Source organism: Pseudorca crassidens, chromosome 13 (assembly GCF_039906515.1).
Source record: "Pseudorca crassidens isolate mPseCra1 chromosome 13, mPseCra1.hap1, whole genome shotgun sequence".
NCBI classification, from domain to species: domain Eukaryota; kingdom Metazoa; phylum Chordata; class Mammalia; order Artiodactyla; family Delphinidae; genus Pseudorca; species Pseudorca crassidens.
Window position 1 is genome coordinate 30,949,155 of NC_090308.1, and position 21,684 is coordinate 30,970,838.

At 40.0% G+C, this 21,684-nt stretch overlaps 1 protein-coding gene across 7 annotated transcripts in view; it reads right to left on the bottom strand.

Moving 5' to 3' along the window:
• Positions 1-3,751: 3,751 nt before the first annotated feature.
• AKAP7 (A-kinase anchoring protein 7) overlaps positions 3,752-21,684 on the bottom strand; it is a 140,878-nt gene continuing 122,945 nt past the window's right edge. For 4 of the 7 annotated variants that reach the window (XM_067702081.1, XM_067702080.1, XM_067702083.1 and 1 more), the window contains one exon: positions 4,964-5,987. In XM_067702081.1, coding sequence (XP_067558182.1) covers positions 5,791-5,987 — 197 coding nt within the window. In that variant the 3' untranslated portion in view covers positions 4,964-5,790. Of the gene's footprint in view, positions 5,988-21,684 lie in introns of all 7 variants that reach the window. The other 3 variants (XM_067702082.1, XM_067702084.1, XR_010933685.1) reach the window with 2 other exon arrangements.

The following is a 21,684-nucleotide window of genomic DNA, read 5'->3' on the forward strand; positions in this document are numbered from 1 at the left end:
CTTTCATTCTATTTTCCCTACCTCAGTTAGCATATCAGATATTTTCTGGATTGATGCTTACCTATCACTGCTGTTTCTTTCCTCAGCTCTGTAATTCCTTTTTTTAAAAATTGATTGATTGATTTTGGCCGCACTGGGTCTTAGTTGCAGCACTCAGGATCTTCGCTGTGGCACGCAGGACTCTTAGTTGCGGCATGCAGACTTCTTAGCTGCTGGGATCTAGTTCCCCGAGCTGGTATCAAACCCGGGCCCCCTGCATTGGGAGCGTGGAGTCTTACCCACTGGACCACCAGTGAAGTCCCAGCATGGCAATTCCTGTCCAGCTCTACGCCTCTTATTTCTTTGTCCTCTCACCTCTTACACCTTTACATATCTCACATGAGCATTTACCAAAAAAAAAAAAAATGCTTTTAATTATGGGGTAAGATAACATGTATGTGGTTTTAAAAAAAGCAAAAAAAAAAGTACAGTGCACTTTGTTTCAAAGGCATAATCATGGTGACTTTGTGTCCATGTGGTTTTTGGCAGGAAGTGTGGGGAGTAATCAAAAGTGTTGTACCCATTTGCTGTATGGTTACCTAAGAACAAGAGCTCCATATACCATATAGCAGCTTAAGTGGACAGGACTGTAAGCAAATGGGTCAAAGAATTTTACACATAAATATATAGGGCAGTGCCACAGAACAGTGGCTTTTCAGAAGTCACTTGAACCACTAAAGGGAAAGCAACATAAGTTTCCCAGAAACAATGAATCGATTTCTCAGTTTAATTATTCCTATCTTTGATGCTATAACAGAACTTCATGGCCTTCCAATGAGTAACTAATTGTGGACTACACAGGGGAATAAGTATTGCAGTTTACATTTTAAAATAATCCCAAGTTGCCTGAATTTATCAGTTACATTTAATGAATGCAAATAAGTAGTTTTGAGGATATTATACTAGAGCTGATAATAGCACCTTCCATCTGCTCTCAAATTACTTTATAAACAAGCTTTCTTATCCCCAAAATAGTGATCCAGGAAAGAAATGCTCTAGCTAGTATCAGAATTTTAAATTCACTGACTCAGAGTGGGTTACACTAATATTCATTTTTACTGTGAATGAATAATCCAGGGGTTTGTCTTGTTAAGAATGTGTACTGCCATCAAACTCATGTAGGGGCTTGGAAACTTCTTTTTAAAGTACACTGGGTTTATTTATTTTTTATATGACTACCTGGAAAACCTGTTATTCAGGAATGCACCCACAATTTGTTCAATGATAAAACCGTTATTTGAAAGTGATGAAAATAATGGATGATGATAGATTATCCATTCATCAATTTAGGTTTGGAGATACTATAGGTTCCTTTTCTTTGATTATATAATGAAATAAATTCTTAATTTGTTATATAATCTGATAGCTAGTTTATGAATTGATGATCAAGTATAGAGGTACCAACATGCCTTATTAGTCTTATGTCTGAAATGGCATCTAGAGTGTGAAGTCAAAACTACTGTAATTACCTCCCTACGGGAGCATCTGGTTGCTGGGATGACCAGGTAGAAGCACATTTGGGATTTTGGAGTGAATAGTTTGAATCCTAAGTATGCTCTAGCTATAAATCTAGAATATCTCAAAGGCTTATAGTTAGTTTAGACTGAAAAGTAGGTTAATACAATAATGATCTAGTATAAATGGGACCAAGTTCAAAGCTGGCAGAATCTTGCCCTGCTGTTGAAAATATTACTTTTTTGACATCCCTTAAACTATTTATATAGGATCTACTATTTTACCAGTGACTGAAAATGTGGGAATCTGGTTATAAATGACAATATGTGCCACTAGGTTTCCCTATGTGACGTTGACAGAGCCTTCTAGAATTCTAAGTCTCTTGTAGACAACAGATGCACTACAGCAGCCCAGTCAAGAAGGCCCCATGGGTAGCTGTCCCAGACATGGAATCAGCAGGACTAGCATCGAAGTATAGTCACAAAGAGTCTAGGGTCGGGCTTCCCTGGTGGCGCAGTGGTTGAGAGTCCACCTGCCGATGCAGGGGACACGGGTTCGTGCCCCGGTCTAGGAAGATCCCACATGCCGCGGAGCGGCTGGGCCCGTGAGCCATGGCCGCTGAGCCTGCGCGTCCGGAGCCTGTGCTCCGCAACGGGAGAGGCCGCAACAGTGAGGGGCCCGTGTACCGCAAAAAAAAAAAAAAAGAGTCTAGGGTCCTTGGAGATCACCTGGCACCACACTGTTTCAATACAAAAAAGTGAATCGGTTTGTTCAGAATCATCGTCAGTGGTGGGCCCAGGTCCACCCACTGGACCAGACCAATGCTCTTTCACCAACCACGCAGCCTCCCTCTCAGAGACTAGCCTACATAACATATTATACCAATTTAGGACAACACAGTATATCTATGTGACCCAACAAGCAATTCTTCTATGACTTTGACTAATGAGGAAAAAGTCATTTCATATTATTTCCGATTCCAAACTTTGATTTTTGCAAATTAATGTCTTAATTAGATTTTTTAAATGGAAACAAGAGGAAGATTTATCTTACTGTACACTTTCCATTGTCTTTGTAAACCTGCTTAAATGAAGATTTCACTGATCAAAACTGGAATCTTTAATCCCTAAATTAAATATCTGGGTTTTTTTTTTTCCAGTTCCATCATATCAGCTGACCACTCTCCTATGTTCATAGAACTTCAGGGCTGCAAGGGAGCTGGTCTGGTCAAAAGAAAGTGACTTTCCCTTTGTTCCACATCCTTAACTTGTGTAATGATTTGTACTCGGTGGAGAGAGGAACTGCCGCATTGTGGAAAGAGCATGGTTTTGAACTAGAATAGACCCAAGTTTAAATTTAGCCCTACCTTTTATTAGCTTTATAAATACCCATTTAACCATTTAGAGCCCCAGTTTCCTAGTTTCCTAATCTGTAAAAGAGAACCAGTAACTTCCTAACAAGTTCACTGAGGGGAAGAAATGTAATAATGTGCCAAAATCACCTCGCTCACAGCCAGGTACTTCACAGATGGGAGGTATGATTCTTAAATAAAAGAACAGGAGGGCATGTAACCTCAGATTGCAAAAAGGATACTTTTTTAAGCCTTTCAAATTGTTGGGAAGGGTTGGAGTAGCTCCTTGAGGATAAAGAGGTTTATAGGTGTATGTTAAGAAGTGCTATTTTTCCTGAAATATTATTAACTTAGGTTCTGGGAGGAGCCCTGGGTTGCAGTTCAGGTCCTGTGCCCTAGCAGCAGAATGGCCTTGGAAACGGCACTTGATCTCCTTATGACTGTTTCCTCACTTAAAAGACAAGGCAAGCCCCCAAATATCTTTGCTTCCCACTTCGAGGGTTGACTTAAGGAAGCCGGCTACAAACAGTAAAGCCCTCCGCCCCCAGGAGGGACTCCTGGTAAGCAGCTCCCAGGTCTTTGTATCTCGATGGACCCTCTCTCTTCATCTCTGCTACTGATATCACTTCAGTGACCCATTGTTAGCAGTTTATGAGATGCTACTGAGATTTTCTTTGCCTTCAATGTTCTGTTGTTAATTCTCTGTGAAGCTGACTGATTTGAAGAGCTTTAAAAGTCTCAGGTTAAAGGTGCTCTCCCAGCTGTGCTATCTTAGCGTGAAGGACAAAAACGTAAAAGTTAAGAAACACTAAAGTATCAGAGCGCCTGTTTCTGACTTCACTATATTCACAAAGATCCAACAGCTTCTAAGAGTGAGGAAAAAAAAAATGAAGAAAGGCAACAAGGGAAAACAATACATTTATTAACGGGCATGAAAATGCATAAACTCACTTATAAATAAATGTAGTATAATTTACCCAGTGAAAAAATAGCTAAAATCCATGAGTAAACTGGATTTTATCTTTAAAATGATTACATATTTGATCTCTAATAATTTCCCCCTCCATCATAATCTCTTAGTAGCAGCAATTTTACACTGACTACAGAAAAAGCTGTTACTAGTGATTATCGTATGGGAGGGAAACTTTTCAAGAATTTTCTTTAAAAATGAACCAGTGCAAACAAATTCAGATTATGAGGGATACAGTAAGACCGGGGGCTTATCTTCAGAAAAGTAGAAAATAAAAATCCCAAACATTCATTAAGAAATGAAAAAGCAGGGCTTCCCTGGTGGCGCAGTGGTTTAGAGTCTGCCTGCTGATGCAGGGGACATGGGTTCGTGCCCCGGTCTGGGAAGATCCCACATGCCACGGAGCAGCTAGGCTCGTGAGCCATGGCCGCTGAGCCTGTGCATCCGGAGCCTGTGCTCCACAACGGGAGAGGCCACAACAGTGAGAGGCCCACGTACTGCAAAAAAAAAAAAAAAAAAAAAAAAAAAAGCAAATTACATTTTGATCACTGAAAAGTAATACATACGGACATTATAAAACATTCTTAACCAGTGACTGCAATAATTACATTTATAAATGTTCATTCAAGTACTAGTGATCAATAAACATTCAAAGTCTCATTAAAAGTAACAATAGGCATAGATACATGTGAACAATGCTTCTTTTGATTTAACAACAAAAATCATGTCAACAGGAGACAACTTACCCTTAAAATACTGTTTTTTCTTTTTGTCTGTAAATGATTTTCCACAGTCTGTATATTTTATTTGTGAGGACCCAACGAACATCTCACAATGGCTAATTAAGAAGTCCTTTCTATATAATGAACCTCGGTATTATAGAGATAAACATTCTAAAACACAAGTCTAGCTTAAAAATAACAGTGCAGAATCAGTTTTCTTTGGTAAGAAACTGTTAACTCCTTACCAATGTTGGTTTGCTGTTGTGCAGACTCTATCAGAACACTTCTGTGGTATTTACCAAAGAGCTATTTAATGAGCTGAAAAGATTTCATAAACTCTGGTACCATGATAGCAACGTAGAGCTTACGTCAAAATTGCGCTGAAATCAACATCATTTCCTTCATTACTGTTGTTAATGACTCTTCCTTCAAAAAGCTCCCTCCTAATTTTGGCCTGAGTCTCAGGCTTTAATAAAAGTTCCTTTATCTGTTTCACTTTGGACTGCAGACCCATCCTCTCTCGACGCAAAGCTTCATTAATTAAGTCCCGGATTCCAATAGGTTTCTGGCCTATGGAAAAAAAATTATATGATACATTTTACATACAAATGCCAATGAAAAACATTAAATATGGTACACTGACTTATCAAAAGAGAGTTAAAAAGAAACCTTTAAAATGCTGCCCACATTTTATAGAAAAGGTTGCATTTCACCAAAAATATATCATTTACGTGAAACAAACTTACTGTAAATAAAGATCACTGCATAGCGACAGCACACATAGGACAAACATGGAACATTATGGACTAGCTACATGGATAATAATTTCAACAGTGATCATTTTAATCATAGCACTTGCTAGCTCTGTGTGTGTTCTGGCCTCAGATAAAGTAGTCAGATGCCCTGCTAAGCAATATAAATGGTGGTATTCCGTTTACGGCAAGGCCCCTTCCATGGCCTTTGAGTCCACGAGGCATCACGCAAAATACTCTCTCCCAGAGCCTCGGCTGAGGGCACGTAAAACCTGGGCCATTCTTCCTTCATGAATTAATTTCCTCTGATAGTCCCAGCACTCCATTTCTCTTCTGCTGTGTTTCAGGAATGCAAACACATCGATCATGAAAGTATTAGGCAATCTCCACAGATTGGACAAGAGACACTTAAATAGCACAATGCAAATTAGTCCATTGACCCGGCAGAGGGGAGCAGGGATGCTTCTCACGGAGCGGCGGGGGCCTGCCTGCCTTCGGGTCTCATTTCCTGTTGTTGTCACTGTCAGTGCCATTCCTATCAGCCTCTTCAGTTTTCACAGAGCTCCCATCCCCTGGCTTGTTTTTGTTCTGTGTTTCTTCCAGATACTGCTGGACAGCCTTGAGCACCGCATTCTCCACCAGCCTCTTACTGAGCCTTACCAGTTCAGCATCATCGGGCTCACCTCCATTCTTATCACCTACATTCCACAATAGAGAAGACAGGTCACTGAGATCATATTGCCACAGAAACTCAGCATGCAGGGGCCGGCTAGTTCAGTTAGTTACAAAGAGCAAGTGTCCTTCAGTCTGGTAAACTGGATCTATAAATCCAAGAATACTGGTTTGGCTTTTCATTTGGTATTTGCAGAAGCAGGAGACTGCCTGTTCCTGAAGACTTCAGGTTGAAAAGCAGTTCATTAGCCCCAATCTTAAAATATTCTACCTAGCAATGCTGGAAGTTCCCCATTTCTACATGAGATTTTTGTTTTTCTCTCGTCCAAAAGTGATTACTACTACTAAAGTCCACATACCCACCACCTGGAGCCTCATCAGACATGTGAAATCACCAACAAGATGTATTTGCTTCTACTTCACCACTACCAAACGTCAGGTAATTGAGATTTCCTAATCAACTAGCCACATAGGATCAGCAATTTTATAACCCTTGGCCTGGATCGTTGTTAAAGTCTCAGCCCTCCCATGAAGACAAAAGCAACTACTACTGCTAGGAAATGGTTAAAATAAGCTTGTAAAACTAATATTCTTTTTAATTTCAGAGCTATCACTGTAATTTAAGAAATAGGAAACTCTTCGAGGAAGAGTTAGGATTATGACAGTAAATTCCTAGATGTTAGTATTTTATGGCCATTTTGCTTCCCTGCTAGTGATGATCAAGGTTAAATTATCCTTTCATTTTTCTGTAAAAGGGGTGGGTGCCATGTGTTCAAATGCTGCACATTTCCCACTCATTCTCTTTCTTGTCTCCCTTAACTGAGGAAAAAAAGCTAAGGGGCTCATCTCTCATGCCCAGTCAGTCCTTCATCTCCTTCCAGTGAGCTACGGATCCAGGAAGGCAGATGACTGGAAGCAAAGACATCTGAGCACCTAAATATATTAAGTAAATGCTAACAGATCTCAAGGGAGTGATAGCATTACAGTAATAGTAGGGGATTTTAATACTCTACTTTCAACAATGGATAGATCATCCAGACAGAAGATCAATAAGAAAACATTGGATTTGAACTATACTTGAGGCCAAATGGACCTAAGAGACAAAAAAGAACATTCCATCCAACAGCACCAGAATACACATTCTTCTCAAGCACATGTGGAACATTTTCCAGGATAGATTATATATTAGGTCACAAAACAAGTCTTAGCAAATTTTTAAAAATTGAAATCATACCAAGTATCTTTTTCTGACCACAATGGTATGAAACCAGACATCAATAACAAGAGGAAAACTGGAAAATTCACAAACATATAGAAATTAAACAAACGCTCATGAACAACCAATGAGTCAAAGATGAAATCAAAAGGGAAATTAAAAACATACATCTTGAAACAAACAAAAATGGGAACACAACATACCAAAGCTTATGATCCAGCAAAAGTAGTGTTAAAAGGGAAGTTTATAGCAATAAATGCCTGCACTAAGAGAAAAGGATGAGCTCAAGTAAACAACCGGACTTGGGACTTCCCTGGTGGCCCAGTGGTAAAGAATCTGCCTTTCAATGCAGGGGATGTGGGTTAGATCCCTGGTCAGGGAACTAAGATCCCACATGCCACGGGGCAACTAGCCCACGCGCCACACTGCTGAGCTTGCGCGCCTCAACTAGAGAGCCTGTGTGCTGCACGCTACAGAGCCCAAGCATTCTGGAACACACACGTCACAACTACAGAGCCCACGCACCCTGGAGCCTGTGTGCCACAACTAGAGAAGAGAAAACCTGCACACCACAACTAAAGAGAAGGCCACGGGCCACAGCGAAGAGCCCACGTGCCACAACGAAAGATCCTGCATGCCTCAACGAAGATCCCGCGTGCCACAACTAAGACCCAACACAGCCAAAAATAAATAATAAATAACTCTTAAAAAAAAAACCTAACTTGACATCTCAAGAAACTAAAATATAAGAACTAAGCCCAAAGTTAGCAGACAGAAGGACATAAAAATCAGAGCAGAAATAAATGAAATAGAAAAACAGTAGAAAAGATCAATGAAAATAAGGGTTGTGTTTTTGAAAAGATAAAACAAAAACAACAGACGTTTAGCTAGACTTCCAAGATAAAGAGAGAACTCAAACAAAATTATAAAGAAAGAGGAGACATTACAACTGATACCACAGAAATAAATATCATAAGAGACTACTGTGAACAATTACAGGTCACTAATCAGACAACCCAGAAGAAATGGATAAATTCCTAGAAACGTACAACCTTCACGTATGAATCATGAAGAAACAGACAATCTGAACAGACCAATAACAAATTTAAGATTAAATCAGTAATCAAAAACCTCCAACAAATAAAAGCTCAGGACAGTATGGCTTTATGGGTGAATTTGACCAACTGCTGATGTGCAATAAATCTTACTGTGCTGAGACTGCACACAACATCTCCTCCAAGAACCGCAAAGCCATTGTGGAGAGAGCAGCCCAGCTGGCCATCAGAGTCACCAAGCCCAACGCCAGGCTGCGCAGCGAAGAAAATGAATAGACAGCTCGTGTGCACGTTTTGTTTGTGTTAATAAAACCGTAAAATGGCAAAAAATAATAATAAATAAAGAAGAATTAATGCCAATTCTTCTCAAGCTCTGCCAAAAAAAAAAGAAAAACAAAACACCAAAACAACAACAACAACAAAACCCCGAAGAGGACGTAACACTCCCAACACTCATTTTATGAGGTCAGAATTACCCTGATATCAAAGCCAGGTAAGGATACTATAAGAAAAAAAAAACAAAAAAACCCCAGGCCAATACCCTCATAAATTTAGATGCAAAAACCTCAACAGAATACTAGCAAACCAAATTCAACAGCACATTAAAAGGATCATACACCACAATCAAGGGATATTTATCCCTGGGATATAAAAATGGTTCAACATATGCAAATAAATCAATGTGATACACCATATTAACAAAATAAAGGATAAAAATCATATGATCATTTCAATATATGTAGAAAAGACATTTGACACAATTCAACATCCCTTCGTAATAAAAACTCTCAACAAGTTGGGTACGGAAGGAACATATCTCAACATAATAAAGGCCGTATATGACACACCCACAGCTAACACACTCAAAGGTGAAAGGCTGAAAGCTTTCCCTCTAAATCAGAAACAAGGCAAGGGTGCCCACCCTCCCCACTCTTATTCCACATAGTAATGGAAGCCCTGGCAAGAGCAATCAGGCAAGAATAAGAAAAAAAAGGCACCCAAATCAGAAAGGAAGAAGTACAATTGTCTCTGTTTGCTGATAACATGATCTTGTGCATAGAAAATCCTAAAGACTCCACCCAAAAAAACTGTTAAGACCTAATAAATGAATTCAGTAAAGTTTCAAGATACAAAATCAACATACAAAACTCAGTTGCATTTCTATACAGTAACAATGAACCATCTGAAAAAGAAATTTTAAAAATAATTCCATTTAAAATAGTATCAGAAACAATAAAATACTTAGGAATAAATTTAACCAAGGAAGTGAAATATCTATATACTGAAAACTGTAAGATTCTGATGAAAGAAACTGAAGACACAAATAAATGGAAGAATACCCCATGTTCATGGACTGGAAGAGTTAATATCATTAAAATGTCCATACTATTGAAAGCCATCTGTAGATTCAATGCAATCCCTATCAAAATTACAATGGCATTTATTCACAGAAATAGAAAAAAAACCCTAAAATTCATATGGAACCACAAAAGACCCCCAAAAGCCAAAGCAATGATGAGAAAGAACAAAGCTGGAAGCATCACACTTCCTGATTTCAAAACAATATGGTACTAGTATAAAAAAAGACATATAATAGGCCATGGAGCAGAATCACGAGCACAGAAATAAACTCACACATGTATGGTCAACTAATATTTGGCAGTGGAGCCAAGAATACATAATGGGGAAAGGACAGTCTTTCCAATAAGTAGTGCTGGGAAAACTGCATATCCACATTCAAAAGGATGAAATTTGACCCTTATCTTACACCACTCACAAACATTACCTTGAAATGAATTAAGGACTTAAAGCCTGAAACTATAACATTCCTAGAAGAAAACACAGGAGAGGAGAAAAGCTCCTTGACTTTGGTCTTGGCAATGCCTTTTTTGGATATGACACCAAAACAACAAGCAAAAGAAGTAAAAATCAACAAGTGGGGGCTTCCCTGGTGGCGCAGTGGTGGAGAGTCCGCCTGACGATGCAGGGGACACGGGTTCGTGCCCCAGTCTGGGAAGATCCCACATGCCGCGGAGTGGCTGGACCCGTGAGCCATGGCCGCTGAGCCTGCGCGTCCGGAGCCTGTGCTCCGCAATGGGAGAGGCCACAATAGTGAGAGGTCCGCGTACCGCAAAAAAAAAAAAAAAAAAATCAACAAGTGGGACTACATCAAACTAAAAAGCTTCTGCACAGCAAAAGAAGCAATCAACGAAATGAAAAGGCAACCTACAGAATAGGAAAAAATATTTGCAAATCACATATCCGATAAAGGGTTCATATTCAAAATATATAAGGAACTCATACAACTCAATAGCAAAACCACAAAAAATCCTATTTAAAAATGGGCAGAGAACTTGAATAAACATTTTCCAAAGAAGACATGCAAATGGCCAACAAGTACATGGAAAGGTGTTCAAATCACTCATCATCAGGGAATGCAAATCAAAACCACAATCAGGTATCACTTCACACATGTTAGAATGGCTATTATGGAAAAAAAACAAGAAATAACAAATGCTGGTGAGGATGTAGAGAAAAGGGAACCCTTGTGCACTATTGGTAGGAATGTAAATTGGTGCAGTCACTATGGAAAACAGTATGACGATTCCTCAAAAAAATTAAAAATACAATTACCATGCAATCCAGCAATCCCACTTCCGGGCATATATCTGAAGAAGATGAAATCACTATCTCAAAGAGATATCTGTGCTCCCATGTTCACTACAACATATTTCACAATAGCCAAGACATGGAAACAACCTAAGTGTCCATCAATGGTTGAATGGATAAAGAAAATGTGGTGTATATATATACAATGAAATATTATTCAGCCATTAAAAAGAAAGAAATCCTGCCATTTGTGACATGGATAAACCTTGAGGGCATTATGCTAAGTGAAATAAGTCAGAAAAAGACAAGTACTGTATGATATCACTTACATATGGAATCTAAAAACACTGAACTTATAGAAAAAGGAGAATGGAGGTTGCTAGGAACTGAGGGGGATAGGCTTGGAAAATATGTTGGTCAAAGGGAACACACTTTCAGATATAAGATGAATAAGTTCTGGGGCTCTGATGTACAGCATGGTGACTACAGTTAACAATACTGGATCCTATACTTGAAAGTTGCTATGAGAGTGAAGCTTTAATGTTCTCAGCATAGCAACAAAATTATAATTATGTGAAGTGAAGGGTATGTTAACTAATCTTAATGTAGCAAACCGTTCACAATATATAAATGTATCAAATCATCACCACTGTACACCTTAAATTTATATAATGTTATATGGCAATTATATCTCAATAAAGCTGAAAAAAAAGAAGTAATTAGAACGCTCACACATTAAACCTCAGCTCAGTTTTGGAATATCACCCATGACCTCCAGAAGCCAAAAGCCCAATGCCACACTTACGACCTCAGGTCCGGGACAGGCAGACACAAAGGGTGTGAACAGGAAGATGGACATTATTTTCTAACGTCCCATGTAACAGGGATTGGAATACAAAAGCATATACGCCAAGGGTGAGAACTGGCTCCTAACCCTCCTTCTGAGTCCCACCACTTCTCCTTAACACATGTCCGAGGCCAATTATGCTTATAACCATCATTCCTAGCAACATCCAAGCAGAAGAGGGATGGTTTAAAGGCCCATCTGGACACGCTACAGTGGGAGGCCTTAGCAACTGCTCTCCCCTCAAAAGTGACAGTATGGTACTCCAGACCCATGATCAAAAGTCCTGGATAGTAAGCTTCAACTCAGTGATCTCTATACAGAATTTACTAAACTAAATACGTTAAGATATTGTTAAAAGAAAGATAAAGAAATTCATTACTAATACCACACTTGGGAGCAAGTTAAAACTATTTTTATTAGTAAGAATGAATGCGTATATTGCCTGGTATTTAAAGAATTCTATTAATCTTACAACACAGTGTTTATACTGTATAGATGTACCTCCAGATGTGTTACCTGGAACTATTTTTTAGTGGCTCTTCAAATTTAAGAGGGAAAATCAAACTTCACATGAAGAAATACTTCTCAAGTACCCTTCAATACACTGGAAACGACTCTCTACATCTGCCACCCTATTTGTGCTCTGCATCTAGGCCAGAGATTGCATTCTTGCAACTCTTCCTGACCCCAGTCAGCTTTAAGGTAACATCACTCGTCACATTACTGATACATCACCAGTAAGATAATAGGGTTGGATTTGAGTCTAAACATCACTCAGTCTCCAAGAAGCATCTCAGGTCAAGAAGTGTGTGCTTCAGTGATTTCTCTCAGTACACAATAAAGTGTCCCATTACTCCAAACATTAAGAAATTTAAAACACAAAAATCTTCCCACAAAAAGTGAATTTTCCCTTCTGACTTTCGTACTTCTGTTTATGCTTTTACTATTAACCAAGACAACCAAGCTCAAAACAAGATTATTACCATCTTTAACTCTATCCAGCCTATGGGTCAAATATTAACTAGCTACAATAACAAATGAATTAACCAATCAACAAAAAATAAATTTATAAATGAATCTTCCAGATCTGTCCTGTATTCTTGCCCCACCTATGATTTCCACAAAGGCATCCTCAGACTATCAACGTTGGCCCAGGGAAAAGCCTATTGGAAGGCTCGTCACAGAGGCCTGCTAGAACGCAGCAATTCAAGAAATGCATATCTTCGTTCCAGTGAGATTTTTTTGTGTTCCCACTTTCAGTAGACTTAATTCAGCTTACTTGAAAGAGGCATTTTAAGATTAAAGTATTTTTCTTTTGACCACTACTTGAATAAAGGCATCTGTCTCCCACAGTGACCTCTAAGATAAACGACGGCATTCATTTTACCTGAAGCCTAGTTAACAATGGCAGTTCAATGTGTCACCGCAAGGTACATGATTTATCATTCGATATTCCAACAAAAGTACACACAAAAAATATTCCCAGTGGGCGGAATATAAAACGAAATGATACAAATGAACTCACTTACAAAACAGAAATAGACACTTAGAGAAGGAACTTGGGGTTACCAGGAAGGAAGGGTTGGGGGAGGGGATAGTTAGGGAGTTTGGGATTGACAAGTACACACTGCTATATTTAAGATGGATAACCAGCAAGGACCTACTGTACAGCACAGGGAACTCTGCTCAGTGTTATGTGGCAGCCTAGATGGGAGGGGAGTTTGGGGGAGAATGGATACATGTATACGTATGGCTAAGTTGCTTTGCTGTGCGCTTGAAACTATCACAACATTGATAATCGGCTATACCCCAGTACAAAATAAAAAGTTAAAAAAAAATAAAATAAAATGTCTGCATTTTTTATGTTAAAAAATATTCCCAGTGTATGCAGCACCCTCTCGACAAAAATATTCTTTCTTGGTCTACCAAGGTTACTTACTATCATACCTATTTGAAATGACAGATTAATCTTTCTCTTTGACACTGTTTTTCTAGAAATCCCCCCCCCAGAAAATTTTTAATCAATTTCTTAGGAGAATACTAAAAATATAAAAGAAAGGGAATGAGAAATGCTATCAAGTCCACCAAACATAGTAGTGTCCCTAAAAGAACAGACTTAAGAAACTTTTCAACAAATTTGAAGGAAGCAATTCCACTCTCTGTAAGAGTTGTAACATAATTAATCCATGGTATGTACCCAAGATTCAGCTTTTATTTATATTACCTGAGATCGCTGATACCAAGCCAGCACATAGATAAAATTTATATCTGTGATTATAAAAAAGAAAATAAGTGACCTTCTTTGTGGTAGCAAGAATATGTGCTACCTACTGTGATAATTTAAGGTCAATATTAATGTGGGTCAGCTGTTTTTATGTGAGCTGACCCAATAATTGCTTAACTGATATCACATGAAGGGCTCCAGAAACCATTACCACCCTCCACCCAATGCCAATATCTAGGTGCCTATTTGTCCTGACAAGAATAAATCATATTAATAGTTTTTAAGAGAGAACCAAAAAAATCTTCATAACAATGCCATGTAAGCTCTGAGAGAAAGAGTGCAAACACATTAAAAGTTCTCATTTGTCCCAATCAAAATCCCAGCAAATTATTTTGTGAATATCAACAAACTGATTCTGAAGCTTACAGGGAAAGGCAAAAATAAACATTATAACCAACACAATATTGCAGGAGAACAACAAAGGCAGAGGACTCACACTACCCAACTTCAAGACTAACTATAAAGCTACAGTAATCAAGACAGTGTGGTATTGGCAAAAGAACAGACAAAAACATCAGTGAAAGAGAACAGAGAGCCCAGAAATAGACCCAGACAAGTGTAATCAATGTGATCTTTGAAAAATGAGCAGAAGCAATACAATGGAGCAAAGACAATCTCTTCAACAAATGGTGCTGGAACAACTGGACATCCACATGCAAAAAAATAAATCTAGACACAGACCTGAAACTCTTCACAAAAATTAACTCACCATGGATCACAGATCTAAATGTAAAAAGCAAAATTATAAAACCTCTAGAAGAAAACACAAGAGAAAAGCTAGATGACCTTGGGGGTGGCAGTGCCTTTTTAGATACACCACCAAAGGCATGATCCATGAAAGAAAGAAGTGATAATTTGAACTTCACTAAAATTAAAACCTTCTCCTCTGTGAAAGGCAATGTCAAGAGAATAAGAAGACAAGCCAGAGTCTGGGAGAAAACATTTGCAAAAGACACATCTGATAAAGGACTGTTATCCAAAATGTACAAAGAACTCTAAAAGCTCAACAGCAAGAAGACAGGCAATCTGGTTAAAAATGGGCCAAACAGGTACATGAACACATGCTCAACATCACTAATCACCAGGGAACTACAAATCAACACCACAATAAGATATCACCTCACACCTGACAGAATGGCTATTATCAAAAAAACCAAGAGATAACAAGTGTTGGAAAGGAAGTGGATAAAAGGGAATCCTTGGGGCTTCCCTGGTGGAGCAGTGGTTGAGAGTCCACCTGCCGATGCAGGGGACACGGGTTCGTGCCCCGGTCTGGGAGGATCCCGCGTGCCGTGGACCGGCTGGGCCCATGAGCCATGGCCACTGGGCCTGCGCGTCCGGGGCCTGTGCTCCATGGTGGGAGAGGCCACAATGGTGAGAGGCCCATGTACCGCAAAAAAAAAAAAAAAAAAAAAAAAAGGGAATCCTTGTTGCTGGGAATGTGCATAGGTGCAGCCACTATGGAAAACAGTATGGAGCTTCTGCAAAAAATTAAAAACTGAACTACCATGTGATCCAACAATTCCACTTCTGGGTATTTATCCAAAGGAAAAAACCCCACTAACTCAAAGAGATTATATGCTCCCCCATATTCAAAGCAGCATTATTTACAATAGCCAAGATAAGGAAACCACCCAAGTGTCCATCAATGGATGAATGAAGAAAGAAACTGTGGTACATACATACAGTGGAATATTATTCAGCTGTAAAAAAGAATGAAATCTTGCCACTTGTGACAACACAGATGGACCTAGAGGGCATTATGTTAAGTAAAATAAGTCAGACAGATAAAGACAAATACTGTACAATATTACTTATAGGTGGAATTTTAAAAAAAAACCCATAGATACAGAAAACAGATTAGCAGTTGCCAGAGGCGGGGGGCTGGGCATAGGTGAAATGGGTTAAGGAAGTCAAAAGGCATAAGCTTCCAGCTATAAATAAGTCATGGGCATGTAATGTACTGCCTGGCAATTATAGTTAACAACACTATACTGCACATTTGAAAGTTGCTGAGACAGTAAATCATAAAAGTTCTCATCATGAGAAAAACGATCCTGTAACCATGTGTGGTGATGTACGTTAACTAGACTTATTGTGGCGATCATTTGCAATATATACAAATATCAAATCATTATGCTGCCTAACTGAAACTAATATAATGTTATATGTCAATTATACCTCAATTTATAGAAATGGGCTGAGGACCTTCATGAACACCTCATCAAAGACATACAGATGGCAAATAAGCATATGAAGAAAGGCTCCATATCATATGCCATCAGGAAAATGTAAATTAAAACAATATATCAGGGCTTCCCTGGTGGCGCAGTGGTTGAGAGTCCGCCTGCAGATGCAGGGGACACGGGTTCGTGCCTTGGTCCAGGAAGATCCCACATGCCATGGAGCGGCTGGGCCCGTGAGCCATGGCTGCTGAGCCTGCGCGTCCGGAGCCTGTGCTCCGCAATGGGAGAGGCCACAAAAGTGAGAGGTCCGAGTACGGGAAAAAAAAAAAAAAAAAAAAAAAAAAAAAAAACCAATATATCATTATACAACTATTAGAATGGCAAAAACTGGAGCACTGACAACACCAAATGTTGGTGAGAATGTGGAGCAACAGGAACTCCCATTCACTGCTGATGGGAAGACGAAATAGTATGGCCACTTTGGAAGACAGTTTGGCAGTCTTACAAAGCTAAACATATTCTTACCATATGATCCAGCAATCATGTTCCTTGGTATTTACCCAAAAGAGCTGAAAACTTATGTCCACACAGAAACCTGCAGAGGGATGTTATAGCACTCTTATTCACAATTGCCAAAACTTGGAAACAACCCAGACGTCCTTCATTAGGTGAAGAGATAAACTGTGGTACATCCAGATTATGGAATATTATTCAGGGCTAAAATAAAATGAGTTATCAAGCCATGAAAAGACACGAAAGTGCCTTAGATGCATATTACTAAATGAAAGAAGACAATCTGAAATTGCTACCTACTGTATGATTCTAACTATGTAACATTCTAGAAAAGGCAAAACTATGGAGACAATAAAAACATCAGTGGTTGTCAGGGGTTGGGAGAGGGGAGAAAGGGATGAATAGGTAGAGCACAGAGTACTTTTAGGACAGTGAAAATACTCCGTATGATACCACAGGGATGGGTATGTGCCATTACACATTTGTCCAAACCCACAGAATGTACAGCACCAAGAGTGAACTGTAAGGTAAACTATGGACTTTGGGTGATTCCAGTGTGTCCACATAGGTTCATCAATTGTTAACAAATGTATTGCTCTGGTGAGGGAGGCTGATAATGGGGATGTTATGCATGTGTAAGGGTAGAGGGTACATGGGAGATCTCTGTACCTTCCTCTCAAGTTTGCTGTGTGAACCTGAAACTGATCTAAAAATAATAAAGTCTTAACTAGAAAAAAAATATTCTCACTTGCTGACATCCCAAGTATCAAAAAACTTGAGTTGGTATCTGAACCAAGGCTTCTTAAGCATCTTCCCATCACCTGCACAATCTTGCCCTTCTCATTCCTGCAGCGTAATGTATCCTCCTTAGAAGCAAAATTCTTTTTAGCTGAGCTTACCTTTTCTTTCACCTACATAGACTAAAAGAAACACTAAATATAGATCTATAGGCTATTCAGAAAGTTGAGGTGGCACGCTCAGCTTCCTTGCACACCACCTACAACTCACTGGAGATGAGGGACAGGTCAAGAATTGCCCCCAAGTACACATTTAAACTGACACCGTCCTCGAACACTTGTCTGCCAACACTGCGGATAACAGAGTTGCTGTGAAGAAAGCTCCCCTCTTCTTGTCAAATACCAGAACTCTCCCCCACCCCCAACACAAACACACCAGAAAATGTTAGAATTAAAACAACAAAACCATACTTTAAATATTTTCTAGAATATAAAGTCCAAAGAGGAAAGAATCCTGCCTTTGTAAGTTTTATTCTTGATTTACTAGCACAGCATAGATTTTTTTAAAATGATGATGCTTTATGCACAAAAGGACAACCCCCAGGGGTTCTGGAGAGCACTATACTCCAACACTCCACCCTCACTATTTTTAAATCGGAGGGGTAGGAGTTGATTGCAATTAGACTGAATATCAATAGTAGCCTTGAGGGAAACCAAAGAGGAGATAAGGTCCAAAAGGCAGTGACCTGCAACCTCAGTGGGCAGAGGCATGATGCGGGTGGCCCCAGGCAAAGCTGTCATGATGACTAAGGGTTCTGAGCCCCTTGAGTCTTTTGCTAACACAGCTGGTACCTCCAGAGTCTTCCCTTTCCTCCACTGTTCCCCGAGTCACCGCCTGAAGCCAGACCCCTCACACATCCCTGTAGGAACCTCCAAATCACATGGCTGAGGATGATTTCTATGATTTGTACCCTCAAGATTGCCCTTCATATGGTCATATCAGAGGTGGGACACGACATATGGCCTGGATGTTTGTAGGCCAAAAACAGTCTACCAGAGAACTCTTTCCAGACATACACAATAGCCTTTTAGAGAGACTTCTCCATTTCGGTCTGTAACATCAGTTTTCTGAGTTCACACTATGATCCACATTGTTCTTTACACAATTTCTGCTGTCATGCTGTCATTTCTCATTAGAAATCTTGATGATGTGATAGAACTATCAGTGGTGATGTGGCAGAACTCCTAATATGTGTGCAAGGAGGGGAAAATATGATATACATATGACTTTGAAATACAATTCTGCCATTTTCTATCTGCACAGGCTTGTTCACAATCTCTCCAAATTTAAATTTCCCATCAATGGGCCAGGAACTTGATGATCAAATTGCTGAAAACCAATAACAAAAGAAAATCGTAAAAGCAGCCAAAGGAAAAAGGATGCATTAGAGGAACAAAGACAAGAATGACAGCAGACTTATGCATGAGAAACAATGCAAGCCAAAATACACTAGTACAACATCTTTACTAAAAGAAAAAGAAAAGGCAACTTAGAATTCTTCATCTGGACACATTACATTTTAAAAGTGAGGATGACTGAGGGCTTCCCTGGTGGTTCAGTGGTTGAGTCCACCTGCCGACGCAGGGGACGCGGGTTCGTGCCCCGGTCCGGGAGGATCCCACATGCCGCGGAGCGGCTGGGCCTGTGAGCCGTGGCCGCTAAGCCTGCGCGTCCGGAGCCTGTGCTCCGCAACAGGAGAGGCCGCAACAGTGACAGGCCCGCGTACCGCAAAAAAAAAAAAAAAGTGAGGATGACAGAAATATTTTTTTCAGACATACAAATGCTGAATTAATCCATCATCAGCCAAAGAGCACCAGAAGATATGTTAAAGGAAAAAGTTAAGGCAGCAGGAAAATGAGACTAGATGGAAATTTGGATCTATTCAAAGATGAGAAGAGAACTAAAAACTGTACACATATAGATGAAAATAAAAGACTTTCCCTCATTCTTAATCTCCTTAAAAGACAAATAACTGTTTTAAATGGGGTTTATAAAACTCGTAGAAATAAAGTATATGGTAGCAACAGCACAAAGACTAAGGGAAAATGGAAATAATTGTCATAAGCTTCTTATGTTAAATGTGAAGTGACATAATATTATTTGAAGGCACACAATTGTAAGTTAAGGATGTATATTTTGAAAAACTGGAGCAAGCACTAAAGTAAAAATAAAAAAGAGGCATAACTAAATAAACTAATAATGAACCTAAGATGAAATCCTAAAACTTCTTAATATAAAATAGTGCAATAAAAGAGGACAAAAGGGAAAAAAGAGCAGATGAGACAACTAGAAAACAACAAGCAAACTGGGTGATTTAAACTCACCCATATTGGGAGACTGGTTCAAGATGGCAGAGTAGAAGGACGTACGCTAACTCCCTCTTGCAAGAGCACCAGAACCACAGCTAACTGCTGAACAATCAGACAGGAAGACACTGGAACTCACCAAAAAAGATACCCCACATCCAAAGACAAAGGAGAAGCCACAATGAGATGGTAGGAGGGGCGCAATCACAGTAAAATCAAATCCCATAACCTCTGGGTGGGTGACTCACAAACTAGAGAACACTTATACCACAGAAGTCCACCCACTGGAGTGAAGGTTCTGAGTCCCACGTCAGGCTTCCCAACCTGGGGGTCCAGCAACGGGAGGAGGAATTCCCAGAGAATCAGACTTTGAAGGCTAGTGGGATTTGACTGCAGGACTTTGACAGAACTGGGGAAACAGAGACTCCACTCTTGGAGGGCACGCACAAAGTAGTGTGCGCATCAGGACCCAGGGGGAAGGAGCAGTAACCCTATTGGAGATTGAACCAGACCTACCTGCTAGTATTGGAGGGTCTCCTGCAGAGGCAGGGGGCGGCTGTGGTTCACTGTGGGGACAAAGACACTGGCAGCAGAAGTTCTGGGAAGTACTCCTTGCTGTGAGCCCTCCCGTAGTCCACCATTAGCCCCACCAAGGACCCTGTGGGCTCCAGTGCTGGGTCACCTTAGGCCAAAAAACCAACAGGGAGGGAACTCAGCCCCTCCTATCAGCAGGCAAGCAGATTAAAATTTTACTGAGCTCTGCCCACCAGCGCAACACCCAGCTCTACCCACCACCAGTCCCTCCCATCAGGAAGCTTGCACAAGCCTCTTAGACAGCCTCATCCACCAGACGGCAGACAGCAGAAGCAAGAAGAACTACAATCCTGCAGCCTGTGGAACGAAAACCACATTCACAGAAAGATAGACAAAATGAAAAGGCAGAGGACTATGTACCAGATGAAGGAACAAGATAAAAACCCCAGAAAACAACTAAATGAAGTGGAGACAGGCAACCTTCCAGAAAAAAGAATTCAGAATAATGATAGTGAAGATGATCCAGGACCTTGGAAATAGAATGGAGGCAAAGATCAAGAAGATGCAAAAAATGGGCTTCCCTGGTGGCGCAGTGGTTGAGAGTCCACCTGCCGATGCAGGGGACGTGGGTTCACGCCCCGGTCCGGGAAGATCCCACATGCTGCGGAGCAGCTGTGCCCGTGAGCCATGGCCGCTGAGCCTGCGTGTCCGGAGCCTGTGCTCCGCAACGGGAGAGGCCACAAAAAAAAATAGAAAAAAAAAGAAGATGCAAAAAATGTTTAACAAAGACATAGAAGAATTAAAGAACAAACACCTAGAAGAATTAAAGAACAAACAAACAGAGATGAACAATACAATAACTGAAATGAAAAATACACTAGAAGGAACAGCAGAATAACTGAGGCAGAAAAACGGATTAGCAGAATAACTGAGGCAGAAGAATGGATAAGTCACCTGGAAAACAGAATGGTAGAATTCACTGCCACAGAACAGAATAAACAAAAAAGAATGAAAAGTAATGAAGACAGCCTAAGAGACCTCTGGGACAACATTAAACACACTAACATTCACATTATAGGGGTCCCAGAAGGAGAAGAGAAAGAGAAAGGACTCAAGAAAATATTTGAAGAGATGATAGTTGAAAACTTCCCTAACATAGGAAAGGAAACAGCCAGCCAAGTCCAGGAAGCACAGAGTCCCATACAGGATAAACCCAAGGAGAAACATGCCAAGACACACAGTAATCATATTGGCAAAAATTAAAGAAAAGAAAAATTATTAAAAGGAAAAACGACAAATAACATACAAGGGAACTCCCGTAAGGTCAACAGCTGATTTCTCAGCAGAAACTATACAAGCCAGAAGGGAGTGGCA